Genomic DNA, 23225 nt, shown 5'->3' on the forward strand with positions numbered 1-23225 from the left:
ATTTAACGGAGTATAAGTTCAGACTTAGTGGGTGAGGGGTACTTAATGCTCACATCCTAGTGTAGAATGGTGAGATGCCAAAGCCTTGTGATAGAATGTGTTTTCATTACAGAGGTGTGTGCCCCTGAGAGGTAAACGTCAGCATGCAATTTGGGTCGGCCGTTCACACAGGTTTCGCAGTTACAGTGACTGAATTTCACCATTGTGTAGGGCGCAGTCGTTCTTCTGCATTCCCTTTACTGTGCAGGTGATACTACGCGCACGCAGCTCTCTAACAGCTCGATCCGGATTGGTCCAGGAAATTGATTTAATGAGATGGTGCCAGTATTTCCTGTGGGGAAATGTCAGCAATAATTATAGACCAGGAAGCGCTGATTCCAGAGCTCGTTCACAGCCTCCATCTGGACAGACTCAGACAAAATGGCAGTGTAAAGGTGTCTTTAGAGGACGCAGTCCGGTAGACGTGCTCCTCTGGGAGGTGTGGAGGGTTTGTGACCATTTGACCTCAAACAAACACAGATGCAAGGAGACGGGGAAACATTCATTGTAAAATTGTGAATATATTCTGTTCAGGATATGTCAGGTAAGTATTGTGAGATGGGAGACTACAGAGCACAAAATGAGAACAGTGCACAGCCAACAGGCAACACCAGATTTCACCTCATTTAAAGGCACTGCCTCTCACTGGAGTGCTCATTTAAGACCAACAGGAATCAATACCTATATTGTCATTACAGTAACGGAAATGAACACCTTTTTACTTACAGCAGATCATTACCATGAACCATCCATACTATAATACTGTTGATGACGATACAAGAGATACTTCATACCTGTGGTTTGCCAATACATTCTGCAACTACTACATTTTCATTCCTATTCCTTTTCAGAAACCACCCTGCTTATTTCTGAGGTATATTTCTCTATTTTTATTTAAAAGAAAATATCTGACAAAAAGCCCAGTGGACAGGTTGTGTGAATAAATGGCTTAAAAAGCAGTCTTCATTCAAGAGTCCTCATTTTCCACTAAACTATATTTCTGTCTCAATTTTTTTGTGGGGGAAATCTCAATCCCATTATAGCTTGTCATCCCATCCCAATCCAAACTCTAGAAATGTACATAGTTATGTACATAGTACCTTCACCAAAATCACCCCAAACATAACCCTAGTGCATAGCGGAGGACATTTTTAGATTCCATATTTAGACCACTACTTTGCTTTGACTTCCCATTAGACACCACCCTGTAGTCCTAGTGATATACATTCTAGTTGTACTGATGAATATGAATATATAATGAAATGGAGTCTAGTTATTTTCCATGAGACTAACCGTTGGGGGAGGTGGGTCGATGATAAGACAGTCATAACAGAGCATGCATAATGTTACACGCACACACAATCCACAAATCGAAACAAGCAGTTCCTTTTCAGCAGGACCAGGTTTTCCATAGATATGCATAATGCTTTTTGGTACATATGATTTCAACACACCATTCCCAATAAATAAGCAGCAGGCCAGTTCTTGATCCTGCTCAATAAGGCGTCTTGCAGTGCAGCATGTGAACAGCGTGTAAACGGTGAGTAAAGTCTCAGGCTGTGGTCGGTTTCCCTGGATCTTGACGAGGGTCCATCAGTATCGGTGGTGTTTGTCTCTTCCTTCTCCATCATTAGCTCTTATTGGGGATCCCTGATGCAACCTCCAACATTTTCTGGAAATAAACACATATATCTTAGATAATCCACCATAAATGAGGCTGTATACAGTTAAGTTCAAAAGTATTGGGACAGCGACACAGTTTTTGTTTTGGCGCTGTACTCCAGCACACTGGATTTTAATAAAATGAACATGAGGTTAAAGTGAATATGAGGAAAAAGTGCAGCTTCAATTTGCTGGCATTTACATCCATATTGGGACCCGTGTAGGTTTATAGGCATGTAGTCCTGACATTTTAAGGGACCATATAGGTTTTTTTTTTTGTTTTTTTATCACCCAAGAGCAAGTCTTCATCTTTACATTTTGTCATGTGTAAAAAAAAAAAAATATATATATATATATATATATATATATATATATATATATATATATATATATATATATATATATATATATATATATTCAAGTCTATATATTCCTCATATGAAAATGGAGGCAGGGCTGATTGAATTTGCACATTAACAGAGACTAGAACCAATAGAATCCAGATCCGCTGCCCCTGCCTGCAAACCCTCACACAGAATGGATTATTCTTCAAATGTTTTTTCATCATTAAATACATTTCCCGAGACCATGATGTAATTTGTCAAATGTATTCAATTAACTCCAGTGCCTTCAGCTATCGAGAGGAAATTACATTCTTGGCCTAAAATTTGCAATGTTAAATTAACTTTTAGGTCTTTAAGAGAAAGTCTGATGGTTTGTGGAGTGAATCAGCAGTATCTTCTGGGGCGATCACCACTGAAATAAGGGTGTAGCACAGGCCTGTCATTATTTGGACAAACGTGTATCACAGATCCATTACTACTGAGAGATACAGAGAACAGGCCCTGCTTGTAAAAAGCTAGAGTACTCTTGGCAAGAAGGTGGGGCATAGTCACTATCCTTCTCCCTCCAGTGGAAGATGAGTGGGACAGTCGCGCTCCAAATAGATGTCACATCTCCTAGATGACACATAGTTGTACATTAAGCTGCATAGGCCAAGCTCTTCATTAGCTCAACACTAAGATATGATGGAAAGCACCATGAGCAGGCGAAAGGTCAGCTACGGTCCGCTGAGCATGTCATCAGCGCGCTAATATGAAGCTTACAGCATGGCCAGTAAAAGTCTGCAGCACTGCCAATCATTGAACCGGTAAACTACAGGAAGAGAGCAGGAGGCGATTGGATGTTCTGGGCCATGCAAGGGAATTCGGAGACTTATCTGCTGTGAGTAAAGCTCCCACAGCACGATCGGTGCACGACTAAAGCTCACTGAACGAGACAGTAAGCATGGTCCTATTCATGGTTTTGAGATGATAATGATGATGATGACCTTGCTGCCTGCAGAAAGGTACCATTGTCTTCAAATCTACAAACACAATACAGTGCTAAATTCACTCCATACTGTAGACTAAATGACAAGACTAGATTGGTTCTCATATATTTCTCATGTTCTTACAATTAATTGCTTTCCAGAGTGTGACTTCATTACACTAATGTAAATCTTCCCCATGGTGATTCCAAGGGGGTGTGTGGCAAATGAACAGTCGAACACACTCCATTAAGTAAGTTAGTATTTATAGTAGTTGCTCAGCAGATGCAACTTATATTGCTTGCATTTTACATATTTCCAATTTATACAACTGTATACTTATCGAGGCAATTCCCATTAAATGTAATGCCTTTCTTCAATGGTACAACAGCAGGGCCCCCACCAATAATTCAAACGTGGACCACTACACCAGTGTCGCCCTGCTGCCAGCTCTCATCAGCCGTTCAACCACTGTCACTACAATGGACAGCCATGAGAACAGAGCTACCCAGAACAAAGATAAGAGGAGGCACATGGTGAAATAAATCAAATTAAACAGTGCGGCAGATGGCTGAATCCTCGCTATCTCTGGGCCAATTTACTCAGGGAGAAGGCACAGCGCTACAGCAGATATGTGGGTTAGTTGAGGTTGCAGTCAGCATTATCAAGTGATTTACTACGACTAGCTACCTAAAGCTCAATAAGCACCCTGTTTGTAGCATAAAGTAGTGCACAGCATCCATGCATTTCAATGTAATCCTTTAGTAATATCAAAAATGTACACTGGGATAAAGGCCATCAACAAGGGGTAGGGTGTATTGGGGCTTCTCATCCATTTCCAACCCCCTCCCCATCTCACCTCACTACATGCACAGTTTTGCTGAAGTTTCAGTTTCCCCACTTGATATGGCCCCCTGCCTTAGCAAACCCTGTGGAGGGGCAGGTACATGCACGTAAGCGTGTCTGGCAGTCTGCCATATCACCACCCTTTTATGTGATGCCAGCTGCCATTCTCCCTGCCCCAGAGAAAACCAGAGATTTCTTCCCCCAACCAGGATCTAATGTGGCTTTACTGTGTTTAGCCACAAAGCTAACACAATTCGCACTCGCAACAGGGTGTGACTAGGCGTTCTATTGACTTCATTGGCACAGATGGAATATGAAGCATCCCATCTTTCACTCGCAGGGGTAGACCTGTTCCCCAGCATGCTTAGGTGACAGTGGTACTGCAAACCTGTTCACCAATGTGATCGAGTGGTGTCATGCAGATCTCAGTAATAACCTTCCACTGAAATTAGCACAGGGCAGAGAGGAAAGTGTGTTTAACCCTGCACTGGACTGAGGACACGAGCAAGACAACGCTCTCAGCAGACAAGTACCAACAAGACATCCTGCTGGCTCTCTTGACGCCTAGGCTGAGCCAGGGCTCCCATCTGCCTCACACGTTACAGTGTTACACTGCCAGGGTACTGCTCACTATTTACAGTGGCAGCAGAATGCAAACTGCTTCAGATATTTAGACTGGGTGGCGGCCTGTAGCCTAGTGGCTAAGGTACATGACTGGGACCCAGAAGGCTGGTGGTTCAAGCCCTGGTGTAGGCACCATAAGATCTGCACAGCTGTTGGGCCCTTGAGCAAGGCATTTAACCCCACATTGCTACAGTCTATTCAACTGTAAGTCAAATAACTGTAATGTTTCAAGCTATAGATAACCGCTGAAGATCACTGTATCCAACAGTTTCTAACAAACTTGTGGAATATCACTACAACCTTTCAGTCTACTGTAGACTACATCAAGCTGATTGCCTTTGACTCTGTCCTCTGCTGTGAACACAGATCCGCTGAATACAGGATTTCCTAAATCAGCACAACTTTACCATCCAATGCATTAGCCCACGGCTTCCACAGATAGCTGGATCCTTTTAATGTAGACTAGGCGCAGTGCAAGGAGTTAGCACCTTCCTGCTATTTTAGACTGTCCGGTTCAAGGGGCCAGAGGGGGCTTTCCCCAAAGAGTGGTTCCTCTGCTCCTGAAGCTGCTGATTGTGTGGAAAAGCACACAGGAGTGACAGGATCAGATGCTGGGGCAGCTCAACGGTGCAGGAAAGGCCCTGCTCACCAGTACGCCCACCACAACTCAACCACATGAGCTCTGACTTCAGACTAGTGTACTCCAACAAAGCCCCACTCAACCAAACTGTCATCACGCCAGGCATTTTCAAAGATATGAGGTTATATGAGGTTAACCCTCCCCCAAATCCAGGGAATAAACTACAGAGCTGGGGGATTCTACAGATACACTGGAGAGGAGGGTGGCACATATTTGCCTGTTCTTGTAATGCAGAAAGTGAAAGAGTCAAATCCTTTCACTTCAACATCTGTCAGCTGGATTTAAAAAAAATATTTTGAGAATAATACTCAGGCATATTTGGTGGTGCATGAGGTGCTATTACTCTCTATATTTAACTGAGTCTCAGACCTCAGCCAATGTCCACAGGGAATGAGCGTTAAGCACTGCAAGAGTGCAGAGAAGGGCACTGGAATGCTCCTGGAACACAAAATGAGCTCTGCCTTCATTCTCTCTGCCTCCTTAATATTACAGACTGGCCTGGAAGACCTTTCACAAATAAATACATGAATGCTTCCATCAATGTCTCCGGATAATAAAAAATTACTGTCATGACATGACATATTGGAATTATGCAAGAGCCAGCAAGCCATCATTTACATAATTTCTGCTTTTTGGCAAAACCAAAAGGATATCTGTCAGTATCTAACCACTACCTATCTTTCAGTAGAGATATTCCTTAAATGTATGAAAAATAATCACCGTGTGAAAAAGTGATCTAATAAGAATTTAAAAAAACATCACAAAAACTTCTGAGATTGATTGATTGTTGTTTTCTATGATTGTTATGTCTTGGTTATGGGATATTTATGAGGATGGGATTTCTATTCATTAGTTTACCAGGTGCACGTTTTCATAACTGCATTGCTATTAGTTTTATGACAGAAGGCAAAACATACCAAGGCCAGGCTGTTAAACTACAAAAAGAGCAAAGGCAGTTAAGAAATATTCCATCATTCAAGCAATATAAACCTTGTAATTCACAGGGCCACTCAAGTTAAATGTTACAACTGACAAGCAAAAAATGAACAGCAAGCTACTTTGCCATCACTCAAGACACAATCCAGTGCTTCACTGTGTTTATGTGTTTATATGTGTGTTTATGGCACATACTGACCAATACATTCTCCGCAGAACTACACACTTAGATGAAAAGACTTACCTACCAGGGACCTGTACAAATCAAGAAATCAACGCAGTTGAGAAAAACTGGATGTACAAGGAGCCAAAATGCCCAATAGATTAGAGATGTTTAATGAATGACCCCTCCCTCTCTGCTAATGGTAAACTATACTCAAAGAAGAACAGGGCACTTTACCTTCATCTTTAATGCAGTAAAAGCCTCCTGACAGAGACCGGTTGACATTGCAGTCATAACAGACATTGTTCTTAACATGGTCCCTCCCTGCAGTAGAAGAGGCCAACAGACCTACCTGTCGTCATTATAATGTCTGCACTGAATTGTTTTCAATAGGACATCAGAGGTTTTGGCAGTAAAAAGTGAATGCTAAAAATGTCTTAATCTTGAGATGTAAACATTACTTACCTAGTAAAATACAGAAAAATACATCTATTCTATTTTAGTGAGAGGTACATCACACTATTGTGATTAATGCTCTTGCTCTGGGTGATCCTGTCCAGCAGTGGTTCAATAAAAGGACCATAAACAAACTGGGATTTTGTAGGTTTATAGGTGAAGTGTTGCTGCAGATCACGTTTATCCTGTGGCATAAAACTGAGGTGACAGTGGCATGTCTTTTTATGAGACAGCAGTGCAAACTGGTGAACCAAGTTAAGTTTAATATATATATATACATCCAGGCATCCTATGACATAGTGATGTTTTTATTGATTACTCACAAACCAAGTTTTATAGATAACAGAATGGTTGTGGGTGTGATTCCCAGCTGAGGCACGTAGCTCTTTAGCTAGGTACTTAACCTGAATTAATTCAGAAAAAAGCCAGCTATATAAAGGAGTTATATGTCAAACAATAATCTCTGCAAGTTGCTCATGATAAAAGTGTCTGCTAAATACTTGAATGTAATGCATGTTAATAATTGTCAGTAATAAATAAATATCACTTTTCATTATAGATTTAATAATGTGATAACTTTGAATCTGCACCTTACACCAATATCATTTGGGAGTTTTTGTGTGTGGTCACTCTCAATGATCAAACCATAGTGTGTGTTCTATGAAATTACAATGCGAATGCTGCACACTGGCTGCACACTGGCTGCACACAGCTCTTACTCTTTTCTTGAGGGCCTCCAGAGACTGGAACTCCAGCCGGGCTAACTTGATCTGGATCTGTTTGGGAATATCTGGGATCACGAAAGCCAGGAAGAACTTGAAAGCCAGGAGCACATGCTGCAATGGAAACAGATAATAAATGTATTAGACAAAGACCTTCCTCCTTCCTTCCTCCTCCTCCTGCTGCTGCTTCATATACAGTAGCTACATACACCCAGTGAGCACTTTATTAGGCATCTTAGACATTTTTTTGTACTTATTGGTCTGCTGCTGAAGCCTATCAACTTAGTATTTTGATGCATTGTGTCCAGAGATGCTCTTCTGCATACCACTGTTGTAATGTGTTACTGTCACCTTCCTGTCAGCTTGGGCCAGTGTGACCCTTCTCCTCTGACATCTCTAATTAACAACATGATTTTGCCCGCAGAACTGCTGCTCACTGGATGTCTTTTGTTTTTCAACAGCTGAACCTCTTGACCATGTCTGCATGCTTGTATGCATTTGGTTGGTGATTAAATATTTGCATTAACAAGCAGGGGTACAGGTCCACCTAATAAAGTGCTCACTGAGTGTACATAACCGCAAGGCAACGCTGACACCCTGAACCTGTCTTTATCTGCGACGGACACTTGATCTGCTTCCAGATGGTCCTGCTCATCATCTGCCATACTGCCGCTTCTCTGACTCATTAATTCCATCAATGGGTAAATGATTATACATATTTTACAGTCTAAATAACCGTATGCTCAGTGAGTATGCCAGGAAGATGGAGAGATTAGACCTGGGTACAGGCCTGTTATGGGCCTGTTAACCTGCTACTAAAACAGCACGTTACTATGCAGAGATTCAATCTCACAGCAGAGCAGGTGCAAATTACCCCAAACTCTGGGGCTGGGATAAGCAAGGGATATAATTCTGTTGTATAAGAATGGAGGGAGGGAGGGGGTGGAGGGGGCAGGGTGGAGTCATGGGGTCAGAGGTCAGGAGGTGGAAGATAACTTTGTGAGAAGCGCAGAGAACTGAGGACAAGTCACAGCATGAACTTTTATTTGCCAGAGTGTTTAATTGGATCATTCTATTATGTTGTTTTTTTGTTGTTTTTTTGGCAAGATTCCAACTGCGCCTGCCTTTTCACCCAAAACACACCTGACAACCAGATGGAAGGTAGAGGAAGCAGAATACGGACAGCATGAGCCAGAAAAGGCAGCACTCCCATCCCTGCCATTATACTCTCTCTTCATGCTGCACGCTACAGCTAAAGCCCACAGAATCTAAAGGACAGGAAACGGCTCAAAGAAAAAAAAACAGAAGTCATGTGTTAAGAGTGAATGATGAAAAGGAGGCCACATCCAGAGCCCTGAGTACACAGTCTCCTCAGCTCACAGCATGCACCACACACACACAGCCTGTGTCCTGTGTGCAGGAAAACACACCCGAGTGCTTATTTCAGCCACATCAATGAAAGTAGAAGATAAGAGTGAAGAGCACATTGTTCTGAAGAGAACGTGGAAACTGCCCAGCACTGACTGCACTCACTACTGACAGTCAACTGCAACTACGTGACTAAATTCTAACTTTCATCCCTCAATTAACTTTTCATCCATTTTAACAGACACGTGTTTCTGTTAGCATTCACTCTTTCCCTTTGGGAGGTCAGTATCTCTTAGCATTCACTGACAACCCCTCTTTGGAGGTCTAACAGTACTTGTAATAAACTAGAGTGAGAAACACACTTTGGTTTGCCCCATTCCCCTATAAGGAACCAGTTTGAAGTAGCTTGCTCAAGGGTACAGCAGTGTTGTCCCATTCCATTCTGTGGACTGGAGCCAGCAGTCTTGTGAGCACAAAGCCATTCCAACCAACTATTAAGCAACAGTTACTGAAGTTCTGGGTTACCTGCCAACTGTAAAGAATTTGAACTTTGCAAAGATTGCACTATCAACACGTCTTACCCCAAAGGGGCGTGCCCGGTTCCCACATAAACACGACTATCGGAATACACAGAGGTGACTTGAGCCTTTTCCCAGATAAACTCACATCCTCAAGCCACATTTTTCACTGTGAAGCACTCTGACATTGCAAAAAGCATTATGCAAATTAAATCCACTGTCGATGTTATGATAAATGCCGCTTGGAGTCCTTGAGTCTGCCAGAATGACATTGTGACGGGCAGCTGAGCCAGGAGCCACAGAGGCGAGTGACAGAGACAATGGTGGGACCGAGACCCTGGTCTTTCCTGGCTGCGTTATTGGTTAGGTTCAGCGGTCTTACTCTAACACCGGCGTGTAACCAGTCTGTAAGGGCGTGGCGGGTGTAACATTCACTGAGCACGGTGTGCTGAGGAACAGTCGCTGGCACTGGCAGAGTAACAGGAGAACGGAGAGAGAGGGTGGGACTGTGAGAGTGATTGATATCCACCCACACAGGGCTCTTAGCTGATTACCATCGTTACAGTTTGCAACTGGTGCATTCAGATGAGACTGGTCTGACATCTGGGCACGGCTTTGAGAATAATGCAATATGTACTGGCAGTGTACTGGTGAACAGGCTCTATTCTGAAGAAGGCTTCATATCTTTTTCTTTGATGTTATTAGTCTGCATGAAAAGCACGCCAAGGCCGCTAGATTCTGACAGGATATTTTATTTCTTATCTCTGCTTCACAGAAATGAAACACCAACGTCTTGCGTGGCTGTTGAGCTAAACCGAACTTGTCACGCGCTAGAATTTCTACACGGTGAAACCAAAAGTGCATACTGTACAATACCCTTAAATAGAAGCTGGAAATCTGCACTTTAATCCATTGTGAATTTCTGATTACAAATGTAAAATTGTGGAGTAGAGAGAAATCAAGAAGAAATGGAGCTTCCTGTATATTCAGGGTGGAATATCCCGTTCAAACTTCACAGATCACACAGCATATGCATTCCCTTCATCTCCTGAGTTTGTCCTTGAATTTGTTTTGTGAAATAAAACATTGTGAATAAAACGTGGGGCTCTTAGAAGAAATGGCCAGGCATTTCACAAACAAATATTACAATATTAAATGGTAAATGGTTAGAATTTATATATCCAAAGCACTGTACAATTGATGCTTCTCATTCACCTATTTATACACACACTCACTCACCAACGGCGATTGGCTGCCAGGCAGGACACCAACCAGCTTGTCAGGAGCAATTGGGGGTTAGCTGTCTTGTTCAAGGACACTTTGATACACGCTAGGTGAGAACCGGCAACCCTCCGACTGCCAGACGACTGCTCTTACCGCCTGAGACAATGTCGCCAGTATTAGTAAGAACAGTTAATCTGAATCTCTTGTAATATGTTACACTCAGTGGCCACATTTACCACCTATCTAGGACCAGGTAGGACACCCCTTTGCCTCCAGAATAGTCTGAATTCCTTGCAACATGAAACCAGCAAGGTACCGGAATTAGACTGAGATCTGGGGACTGTGCAGGTCATTGGTGTAAACTTCATGTTCGTGGAACCATCCTGAGATAATGTGGGCATTGCGAAATGGTGGACTAATTTGTTGGAAGTATCCACTTCAAAAATGGTAGACTGTGGCTATAAAGAGATGCATGTGGTCAGCAACTGGTCAAAAGTAATGCTCAATTGGTTTATTATTAAGGGCCCAAGACAACGTTCCCCACACTATTACACCACCACCACCAGCCTGCACCGTTGTCACAAGGCAAGATGGATCAACTGATACATGCGGTTTATACCAAATGTATCAGTTGATCCCATCAAAAAATAGGGACCAAAAATGGGGCTTTGTGCAGTAGCAAAGAGCCACCATCTTTAAGATTTTAAAACCAGGGCTGTCAGGCCATAGCTTTTAATAGTCACATACACTCAGTAAGCACTTAATTAGGTATTTATTAGACTTATTTTTTAATCTAGTGCTGTCTTCAGCTGCAGTAGCCTATCCACTTGGAGGTTCAACCTGTTGCATACTCAGATGCCCTTTTCCACACCACTACAGGACTGTAAAAGACACACTGTCATACAGACAGGAATCATCAGTCAAACCAGGGGAGGAGAAGGAAGATGTTGCATCTGGATTATGGTTTAAGAAAGTGTGACAATTTCTCTAAAAATACTGTGAGCAGGTGCTAATTGCTTCCATGGATATGTTAATTTCCCCAACAACTGTAGAAACACATACACACACCCTGCAGTAGGCTATACATACACTCACTGAGCAATTTATTAGTGTTAATTCGTGTTAATATTCACATCAACCATCAAAATGTATCTAAGTTACTTTGACCGTGAAATGATTGTTGGTGCCAGAGAGGGTGGTCGGCTGATCTCCTAGGATTATCACGTACAACAGTCTCTAGAGTTTGCATGTAACGGTGTTAAAAAAATTTTTTTTTTTAATCCAGCGAGCAGCAGTTCTGCGGGCAGAAATGCCTTGTTAATGAGAGACATCAGAAGAGAATGGTCAAAGCTGACAGGAAGCAGACAGTAACACAAATAACCACACATTACAACAGTGGTATGCAGAAGAGCATCTCTGAACACACAACACGTCACACCTCCAAGTGGATAGGCTACAGCAGCAGAAGACTTCATCAGTTAAAAAATAAGTCTAATAAATACCTAATAAAGTGCTCACTGAGTGTATGTTACTATTAAAAGCTATGGCCTGACAGCCCTCTTTGCTTCTGCACAAAGCCCAAAAGCCTACCACTTCCGACGTTCATCTCTTAGCTGATTAAATGCTGCTCAGTTTCCTGGAATTGCTTGCTGCTTAGAAGCTCATAAGAACTATACCTCTAAAGAACATTACATTACCGCGACTGACAAAGTATGTCATCGTATTGATAAAGCATCTAAACAACAACAAATGCTCATAATTGTGGTTTAATGGTGTAAGTTGCAGCGTTGCATTATGAAGACTTAAAATATAATTTCTGCAAAATAAGAATCAAATGAGGAGAGACAATTTTGGGTTAGAAAATCTCACTTCTAAACACTAATTTAAAACAAGCTACTTTCTACTTGAGAGAAAAAAAAAAGAGATTTACGTCTTATTAGAAGACTAAAACACTGGTCAAGACGGTGCTTTTGCAGTAGGTAAGTTGGAGAAAATAGAGTGACAGGTATTTTAAAGTCTACTAGACCATCACACTGAGAACTAAAGCAGACATGCTCCACCGTTCTCTGCAGCAGAGGAAACAAACATGGCAGGGTACTGTAAGGGAGAACCCATTGGGGGTTGCCCATATCAGCCATACTGCAGATATATTTGTGAACACAATAAATAATTTATATGTTTATAATAAAATCCTGGTGGCAAGATGATAAAACCAGCATTTCTGGGATTGTCAAGTTGTCTTTTATTGAATAATGTACATATTATAAAGTAATGATTTGTTTTGGTTCCTGCTTTTCCCTAGTTTTCTAGACCCTTCTGAGCATAAATAATAAATGCTGTTTACTGACTCATGCAGCTTCAGTGTCAGATTGTTTTCCCTTATTTCACCTCTGGGATGTTTTGTTCTTCAAAAGTACAAGGATGGAAATCAAGGAAAATTTTGTAGAGATTGTATTTATTTGAAACTGTACTGACTATAAAATGGAAGAATGTTGACCTACTGGAGATACTCCTTGATTGTTTTTCTTCATGTGAGCCAACATGCCCAGGTGCTGGGCAACCCAGCCATGTGACATATAGGAAAGCAAACCAGCGACCTGTCAACAACAGGCTTACATATGGTCAAGAAAAATGCCAACAGTCTCATATCAAACACATAAATGTTATAGTGCAAATAATGCAAATATAGCAAACAAGCAAAAGGACATGTGTTGTTAGAAATCTGTCAATTGAAAAATTACAATGAAGAAGCCCTTTTTCTGCTCTTATTTAATTAATTGTAGTGTATATTGTATAAATCTTCCAAAGAGACTCACAATTTTCGCAGGCCTCAAGGGGGCCACAATTCTCCTGTATTTCACCCAGTTTATGTAGGTGAAGAGAGCTGCTCGAATGCGTCCTTCATAGGCCGGATCCCTAAACAGCGGTCTCTTCAGCGAAAGGACAGTGAAGTGACACGCTCTACCAAAAGCCAACAGCCACACCAGAGTGGGTTCCTGCCACCCCTGCAATATCAGTGTTAACAGTATTTTGACAGGTTGGCATGAGACAGTGTAGAAAAGCACATAGACCAGTAGCTATCTACATTCAGAGGGGTGTATTCATCCCTGATATGTGTTCATATTTCCCATTTACAAAGGACAGATTAATTTCACTGTCTTCCATTAGATTTTTTTAAGCTTATTATTGAAAAGTTAAGATATTAAAGATAAAACTCACCATGCACCACATAAGTACCCTTAAGTACATGGTCACAGAAGTACCCTTATCAAGCAAGCACGAGAGATCCCTGTTACTGCAGTATGAGTCTCTGGACTGCATTTTGTGAAAAACGCACAGTAACAGCAACATGCTGGGACTTTGTGACCTCACACAGACTTTTATCAGTAACATTAATCAACCAATTAACTGTCAAGTAAAAAGGACGACTAGCAGCACTGTCTATAGAAATGGCTTTAAAAATATTAACAATATTATTTTAATGTACAAGGGGCTAGAGTTTAGGCAGTGTGATGTATTTTGGGTACCGGCTGTAGAGCTGAGCCAGTGTAATGTAGTGTGGAGTTGTGATCAGTGTTTATTAACAGTTCACTATGCAATGGTTAATGGTGGCTAGAACACATATGAGAGCTATATGATGAAATCCCCTGTGGGTTCCTGAGGTGAGGTACTCAACATGACACTGGCTTTTACACTGAATATAAAACATGCACGCACGTGCACACACACACTCACACACACACACACACACACACACACACGCGCGCGCGCGCACGCGCACACACGCGCGCACACACTCGCGCACACACACGCGCACACACACGCGCACACACACGCGCACACACACGCGCACACACACGCGCACACACGCGCACACACACACTCACTCGGCGTGGTGGCAGGAGCACACAGAAGGGTATGAATGCCAGCACAGAGCTGAAACAGCTGAGGCAGCAAGGGCTGAGCAGGGCATGGGGAGTACGCACGGCGCTGAAAGGGGATGCATGCTCAGGGAAGTGCTGCAGTGCAACTGAAGAGCTGCACAAGTGCTGCCCTCAAACTGCGCCCTCAGGCAAGGGCAGACACTGTGTGTGTGAGGAGGAGTGTGTGTGAGGAGGAACTGTGTGTGTGAGGAGGAGGAGCTGTGTGTGTGAGTGAGGAGTGTGTGTGTGAGGAGGAGGAGCTGTGTGTGAGTGAGGAGCTGTGTGTGTGAGGAGTGTGTGAGTGAGGAGGAACTGTGTGTGTGAGGAGGAGTGTGTGTGAGGAGAAACTGTGTGTGTGAGGAGGAGCGTGTGTGAGGAGGAGGAGCTGTGTGTGTGAGGAGGAGCTGAGTGTGTGTGAGGAAGAGGAGCTGTGTGTGTGTGAGGAGGAGTGTGTGTGTGAGGAGGAACTGTGTGTGTGAGGAGGAGTGTGTGTGAGGAGGAACTGTGTGTGTGAGGAGGAGGAGCTGTGTGTGTGAGGAGGAGCTGAGTGCGTGTGAGGAGGAGGAGCTGTGTGTGTGTGAGGAGGAGTGTGTGTGTGAAGAGGAGTGTGTGTGAGTGTGGAGGAACTGTGTGTGTGAGGAGGAGGAACTGTGTGTGTGTGAGGAGCTGTGTGTGTGAGGAGGAGTGTGTGTGTGAGGAGGAACTGTGTGTGTGAGGAGGAGTGTGAGTGAGGAGGAGTGTGTGTGAGGAGGAACTGTGTGTGTGAGGAGGAACTGTGTGTGTGAGGAGGAGTGTGTGTGAGGAGGAACTGTGTGTGTGAGGAGGAGCTGAGTGCGTGTGAGGAGGAGGAGCTGTGTGAGGAGGAGCTGTGTGTGTGAGGAGGAGTGTGTGTGAGGAGGAGGGGTGGCTGTGTGCAGGCCTTTGTGCTGAACAACCCTCAGCCCAGTGACCCAGCTTCATTCCCCCAACAACTGAAACAGGCCTTCTCCGGCTGAGCCTCTATTCCACTGGCCACAGGGTAACACTTGGAAAAGTAGAGCTTCGCAAATGTGAAGTTATTTACTTATATAATTTCAAATGCAGAATATCCAGGAGATCTCTTCATCCCAAAGTTGATGCCTCACTTCACACTGCAAATGTCAACAGCAATATTATAATACTAGCAAAACGTTCCACCCTTTGGTCTGTGGTGCTTTGACATGCCCAGATATCAATCCACCATTCCAAAGAAATATGAATTAAGGTTCAATGAAACTGATGACAGGGACTTGGGAAGGTGCTTTATGGAGACTTGGAGCTGTATAGGTCTTTTTGTTTTTACCTCCACGGTGTGAAATATACACAATGGACAGACACTATTTTTCCAGGAGAAATGGAATGCTCAGGGGTTCAAACAAAACAAATAAGAGCTCCGACAGCCTTATCTAAAAATCAATAGACAGCTGATTCTGAGAGGCAAAGCCCAGCAGTGCATCACTGCATAATCTCAGCAGTTCCCTTCTCAGAACACTTAACACTCACTTTCCCCTGTGTCCAACCAACAGTCTCACTTTCCCCTGTGTCCAACCAACAGTCTCACTTTCCCCTGTGTCCAACCGACAGTCTCTCTGCTCTGTGTACAACCAACAGTCTCTCTGTTCTGTGCACAACCAACAGTCACACTGCTCTGTGTACAACCAAGTCTCATTGCTGTGTACAACCAACAGTCTCCCTGCTCTGTGCACAGCCAAGAGTCTCTCTGATCTGTGTACAGCCAACAGTCTCTCTGCTCTGTATACAGCCAGCAGGTTTCAGTCTCAAACCTTGAGCAAAGTACTAAGTGAACCCAAACTTCACCAGAAAATATCCTGTTGAAGATTGGCTAATATATAAAAATTGAGTGAAAAAAATGCAATCCATAACCTCACTGAGCACATTCACAGCCTAATAAGTGATTTGATCTCAGACAGTAATTCTCAGTTCAGTTCAGCTCAGCAGATACAATGCTACTCAAAAACTGCAGGGGAGAACTCACACAAGCAGCTCTACAGCACCTCTTCATTCACCTTGATTAAATAAAGGTTCAGACATCATTTCAACCCAGTCAGTTTTGTCTGAAGTGACAATTCAAAAATATAGCTGCAATCAGCAATGGAATCATTTTCTACTTTCAATCAAGCACATACCTCAACAGAATATGGGGCCTTCTCCATGTCAATGCTGCAAATTTGAGCCATCAATCACTGTTATGTTGAAATTGAAACACTGACATTTGCAGCATGCTTTAATTCAACCTTTGGCAAGACGTTCTTGCTGATTAAAACAGCATGCAGGGCATTGACATGGTGACTGCAGATCCATACATTCAGATTGGATGAGAGGCTTGTCATGGCACCCGTCTTGTCTAAAGTTAAGTACAAACAGTAAAAAAGCTCATTTATGGGGCTATCAGGACATTATTCACTAACAGTCAGAATTGTTATTGAATAATTTATGCAAATGAGATGAGGCACACCTACTCTACCTACCCCATCATGCATTTTTTCAAAATTGTGTAGAAGGCAGAGCCAGGCTGAAACAGTGCAATTACTCTTTAAACATTCATACAGAAGTGCTTGCATCATTCAGTAAATGGACATTCACACAAGAACCACTAGAACTCAAAGCAGTTACATACGGAGACACCATGCACAGGCAGAAGAAAAGTCAGAGTGGAGCTCCACTGTGGCCAATGAAGAAACATTAAGAGCACAGTACCCCTTCGCCGCAGTGTGTTTCACTGTTGACTGCAGTGAAAAATTTGCATTGCTCATGTGACCAGACTTTCCATTCACAAAACAGTTTCAAAACATCTTTCATCCCACAGAGACAGCATAAAGGAACTTTTCTTAAATGAGATGAGCCTAGAGTCTCATGACAGCACTGGGACTATGAGAACCTTGGCAGCTAAAGCTGAACTTAAATTTCTATATTTATAGGACACCAAACCCTTAGTCTCTCTGAAATTCGGCTTAGAAGTAAACAAATATATCTGCATCAGCATCTTTAAACAGGACAGTGAATAGACTGAATATGTACAAACACCTTTATCTTCTGTTTCATGTCAGCACTTACTGTACATCATGTATAGTGAGTACCAATTTATGTTCTCAGGCTCTCAGGCAACAAATCTGGCAGTAGTCATATAATTGGGCAATATACAAAGAACATCTTCATTCAGGTTTAAAGAGAGTGACATATACACTCAGTGAGCACTTTATTAGGTATTTATCTGACTTATTTTCAAGTCTTCTGCTACTGTAGCCTATCCACTTAGAGGTTTGATGTGTTGTGTGTTCAGAGACGCTCTTCTGCATACCACTGTTGTAATGTGTGGTTATTTGGATTCTTCAGCTTCGTCTGGCCTTTCTCCTTAACAATACGTCTTTGCCCGCAGAATTGCTGCTGACAGGATGTTTTTTGTTTTTGGCATCATTCTGCAAACTCTAGAGACTGTTGTGTGTGAAAATCCCAGGAGATCAGCAGTTTCTGAGATACTCACACCACTCTGTCTGGCACCAACAATCAATCCACGCTCAAAGTCACAAAGATCATATTTCTTCCCCATTCTGGCATTTGGTCTGAAAAACAGATGAACCTTTGACCACGTCCGCATGCTTTTATGCACTTAGTTGCTGCCACATGTTTGGCTGATAAAATATTTGCATTAACAAGCTGGTGTGGACGTCTACCTAATAAAGTGATCACTGAGTAAATTTCTATATAGCCACTCCCCACAGAAGATGCACATGCACACGCACACAGACACACAGACACACACTCTGTCAGGCCCAGCTGTCAGCCACTGTTGATTACACGCACTCCTGATAATTATCTCATCCAGTTGTACGCTCTGATCTTACTCTGTTAATTACAGACCAAATTGAATCCGAAAGCTGTCACTTTCTTTCATCGATGGCTGTCAGCTATTATAAGACAGAGCCTAGCCCATGTGACAAAGGGTGGGGGAAGGGAGACCCACTATCTTTCTCACAGGCATTGAGCATGGTTTCCTGTGTGTGTGCGTGTGTGTATGCACCAAGGCAACCACTACAGCTGTATGCTGCAGCGGTGAGTGACACAGCATCCCTGCTGACACACCCAGCACAGCCTGAATAAGCTGGCCTCGGCTCTGCCATATTCTCCCATACCTTATGCCAACTGTGCAATCTGCTTCACTGCCTTTCAATAGGATTTATTCTGCGGTGCTCTTTTTAAAAGACTAAAGGGCTCTCAAGTGTCTGAGTCAGGGACTCACTAACCATACAATCTGGACCTTTTAGTCACAGTTTCAAACATGAACCGTGTTATCAGTGTATTATGACCACATTTCCAGTGGTACAGTTGGGCACGACTGGCTTCACCGTGGGTTTCCTCCTACAGTCCAAAGACACGCAGGTTAGGGACTACAGATGAAAATGAGCTCATTAGCTAACTCTGGTACATTGATGTGGAAACTGAAAATGTTGATTAATGTGCACTGTCCCTGATAAATAAAATGAATAAAATCAAATAAACCCTGGCCAGTGGACTTAAGTCTCCGCGGGTTTCGTTTCACTGCCACATTAGTTCCCCCCAACAGGCCAGGTGCACAAGAGACCAGCTATCACCAGGAAGAGATGTGCCTCTCATCTGATCACCAGCAGCCCTCTCCTGTACCACTGTGTGGCCTACAAGGTGAAAAGCAAATGGTGGTTTGCAGGTAAATCCATTGTGTGTTGAAATACTCAAATGCAGTTCTCTTGGTCCACAGGTGTGGGTGGCACAGTGCTAACTTCAGAGACACAACATTGGAACAAATGAAAAAGACAAATAAGGCACTGTTGGATATTAAAAATAAATACACTCTTATCATAGTTAGTGTGAATCACACTGAGATGCTAAGTGGAAATCTGATTATACTGAGGTTATGCAGTCCAAAAGTCCTAGGTGAAGGGAATGCTTCGGCCATACTTTTAATTTGCCTTTGTATTAATGGTATTGACTCCATTCCAGTTGGAATTTCAAATCATTCATTTCTTCAGTACCAGCCTCAGTTTTAAGATCTGAAAACCTCAAAGCCCAATTTCTTTTTTTTCTTTTTTTTTTAAATCAATCAATCAACCGACCATCGCTCATTCTCCTGGGACCGCTCCTGTCGCTGTGGCCACCCTGTTGCCTAGATACTGCTCTCAGCCAGAATGTAATTACTTTAGCATCACGCTCCAGAAAAGGAGCAATGGACATTGCAGTGTCAATCAACCAGGCACAAGCCTTTGTGGAGAGTGACTCCCGAACAACCTGAAATAAATAACAGTTTATAGTCCCTCATATATATTATATTAGAATTATATCCACCATTACAAGGAATCCAAAAAGCTTACATGCAAAAATATATGAATTATGGCTGCCTACTTCATTTTGTGTCTGCTCCTGAACTGATTTTTACCAGCAGATCTGAGGGTCTGCCCATGATTACAGATAGATGTTGGACAGCAGGTTGTGTGAAATAGAGAAAGCAAAGAGCACCGGTTGGGGCGGAAACCTCGCTCTGGTTTCTATCAGATGTTCACAGCGTTTCCTGTTCTTCCTCTCAGTTTGGAATTGCAAATTGTACCCGGTGACAAACTGCTGTGCAGCATGCACGCTGCACAAGAAGCCCTGCAGGCTGCAGCGGACCGTGCGTGCGCTCCTCGCCTGCACCTGCTTAAGCCTGAGATTAGAGGCCACACAGACTGACAGGAGGGCTCAGGACCTCTCAATAACGACAGCCAGCAGCTATGAGCACCTGGTAAGTGGATATGGGGAAAAACAATGTGGCAGTAACCTAGGAAACCAGGGCCAACTTACGCACGCCTCACTCCCGGCATGATGAGGCCAATCCAGCGCCGTCACTGCAGATTAGCCGTCACAGTCAGCTGCTAACATATGCAAGGCTGGAACCTGAGGGCCAAGCCTGCACTCACGCTAAGAGCCTTTACCGGCTCGGCCGCTAGGGAGCCCCGGTATTTCACACTTATATTAACATGGATGATGTCTCAGCCTCCCGTGGCCCAGTGAGGAAGCGGCTCCACCTCTGTTTCCGTTCTGTCACCAGGTACTGATGAGGAACTGTCAGCCGTGCCAGCGGTCTTCAGCGTGCCTCAGCTGCCAGAGATGAAGAGGCAGGACTCTATGCCTACCCTCTGACAGACAGCCCCCTAACACAGAGCTCATTAGTATTACCAGGGGAGACGCTGTCCTCTGCTGCCTATCTGCGCTCGTGCAAGAGAGCCTGACAGGTCTGCCCAGAGAACCTGCGTGCACCAACGCTCACCGATTTATCATTTCAGCGCAGACTCATTTGACTCGACAGCACAACAAGCAATGCACCAGAGGGGCTAAAAAAGGCTTAAGATCTGAAAGGTTCGCCCATACTGACCCGAGCATGCAATCCAATCCACTGGGTTTGACCCCTTGCTCTAACCTGCTTCAGCCAATCCCCACGGTCTGATCTCTCACTCCACGCTGTGCGATATTGCTCATCGCCGATCCGCAGGCATGTAAACTGCACCCTGCTCGAGAGAGATTACTGCGCAGTAGCATCAACGCTCACAGGCCCAAAAACATACTCATGCTCAGCTGTCATTTTTCCTGAGAGGTAACATCAGCTCTCTGGCACCACCACGTGGGCAGACTGAGCTACTGCAACACGGTGGTCCGCACGATGGTTTCAGACCAATTTCACTCGCAATGTAAAGAGGAGGGCAGTTGTAGATTTATGGTGTATGTCCATTCGGAAAAACAATATTAACAAAAAGGTTTACCCTTAATTTCCCAGGTACATGAAACAGAGGCTGCAGAGAGTTTCAGACAGTTGTACAGAAGGAGTGGTCAAAGGGTGAGTTAAGCTGCGGCTCAATGAGGCCTTACCTCCACTGCCACCACCAGCAGAATGAGCTGCGTCTCTGACTCAGGGAAGTAGGCCTTCATATGGGGAGACATCCCGATCAAGGCACAGTTGGTAACAACGGAGATAACGCTCATTGTCTCAAAGGCAAGCTGCAAGGCACACAGAAAATAGAAGAACCTCACTCGTCTGAACCACAACACGAGTCTAGTCATAATGCAACTGAACCAGTCTGTGGTTGCTCAAGGGGCTAATAACTGCAGATGCCGATTTGGTTGGGATTCAGAAAAACTCAAAGCAACTTTGGAAACGAGAAAACCTTGTTTCTTTTAACACATTTATCTTAGTCACAGAGCTGTGAAATACTTACAGTTCACCTAATGATGAAACCTTTCCATTTATGTATCAAACTTAAAGCAAAATGGATACGAGGTGTTTGTGACACCTACGTATTGCAAGTTTTCAGAGCTGGCACTGTTTGTTATGCAACCAGAGAGAGGCTTACCTGCCACACACCGATGTCGGCCGCAGGCTCAGAGAAAGGCCGTTTGAAAACCTTGCACATCTTCAAGGCATCGGAGTAGACCTCTGTGACGTTATTTAGGACCACCAACAGAGCAGCCAGAGGGTAGACACAGGAGAACAGGCTGACATAACCGAATAACAGGAAGAGCTCCAGGTAGTCATCAAAGGTGCCCTAGAAGTGAGATAAGAGACCAAACATTTTATCCACAGCCCAGTAATCATTATATATTCACAGGGCCTGAAATGAGCACCCGTGAAACTGCCAAATGTGAGTAACCGTTGTTCCTGGATGTAAATTATCCGGCTTTTTAGCCAGCTTTACGAGACGCTTTCCCTTTAAAATTCAAATCAAGTTTGAACCATTTGATGAGCACACTACATTTTTCATTTATTGCACAGAATTCAATTACCTGGCAGAATAAAAATCCCCAAATAACCCAAGACCTCCAAACAGACAATAACACATTACAGTATATCAAGATATTTAAACACATAAAAGTTATTCAATGTATAAAAACAAATAAGAATAGACATGCTGGCCTTATAGTCTAAGCCTCAGTCAGAACATGAATAAAATTTTAGGGAAAGCTAGATAATGCATGGAATGTGCAGCCACTAGCATTGCACACTATGTGGCAGTGTTGGTAACTGGACAAAGCCTAGAGTTTAAACCTGGTTGATTCAAATTTCCAGATCTTATTTAGCAAATCGCAGCAAGACCATGTGCAGATACAGGTAATAAGTCTGAACATAGCAAGCATCTGATGGCAGTTGAAATGTTCATCACACATTACAAGAGTTTGTCATTTTCAATATATTTGTTCTCTTCAGCATTTGCAGCAGACAAACTTACCTTGGGTACCAATCATTTCCAATATAAGGGGCTTTGTTCATGACCCCGAATAAATTATAGATTTTTCACAGCTTGGACTGTTACAGTGAGCTCCATAATGTTAGAGGAAGACTTGCAAGTGAGCTCCATATATCTTGGGACAAAGACATATGTTTTCTTGATTTAGCTCTGTACAATTTTAGATTTGTAGTCAAACATTTCACATGTGTACAGTACACATTCTCAGCTTTTATCACAGAGTATATTTTATTAATATGAATATGTCCCTATTTTATTAGTGGGACATATTAATGTTATGTAAATGAAAGTAGTCATGATTAGCACTTTGTCGCAAATCCTCTGCTTTCAATGACTGCCTGAAGACTGTGACCCATAGACATCAGCAGATGCTGAGTATCTTTACCCATGATGCTCTGCAGCTCAGCTTCAGCTTCAGTTTTCTCTTCAGTATACGGAACACATGTTCAGTCGGATTCAGGTTTGACAAATTTATTCTCACATTTTTGGCTTTGAAAAACTTTCTTGCTTGAG

General features: G+C 43.2%; 1 protein-coding gene across 5 annotated transcripts in view; it reads right to left on the bottom strand.

The window, feature by feature from the left end:
• Positions 1 to 540: 540 nt before the first annotated feature.
• Positions 541 to 23225, bottom strand: part of ano10a (anoctamin 10a) — a 33685-nt gene continuing 11000 nt past the window's right edge. For all 5 annotated transcript variants that reach the window (XM_061234773.1, XM_061234792.1, XM_061234802.1 and 2 more), the window contains 4 exons: positions 21822 to 22013; positions 21340 to 21468; positions 7395 to 7511; positions 541 to 1711 (listed from right to left, as the gene is read on the bottom strand). In XM_061234773.1, the coding sequence (XP_061090757.1) occupies positions 1670 to 1711; positions 7395 to 7511; positions 21340 to 21468; positions 21822 to 22013 (480 nt within the window). In that variant the 3' untranslated portion in view covers positions 541 to 1669. The remainder of the gene's footprint in view (positions 1712 to 7394; positions 7512 to 21339; positions 21469 to 21821; positions 22014 to 23225) is intronic.

This window comes from Conger conger, chromosome 1, assembly GCF_963514075.1.
Source record: "Conger conger chromosome 1, fConCon1.1, whole genome shotgun sequence".
Lineage (NCBI taxonomy): Eukaryota > Metazoa > Chordata > Actinopteri > Anguilliformes > Congridae > Conger > Conger conger.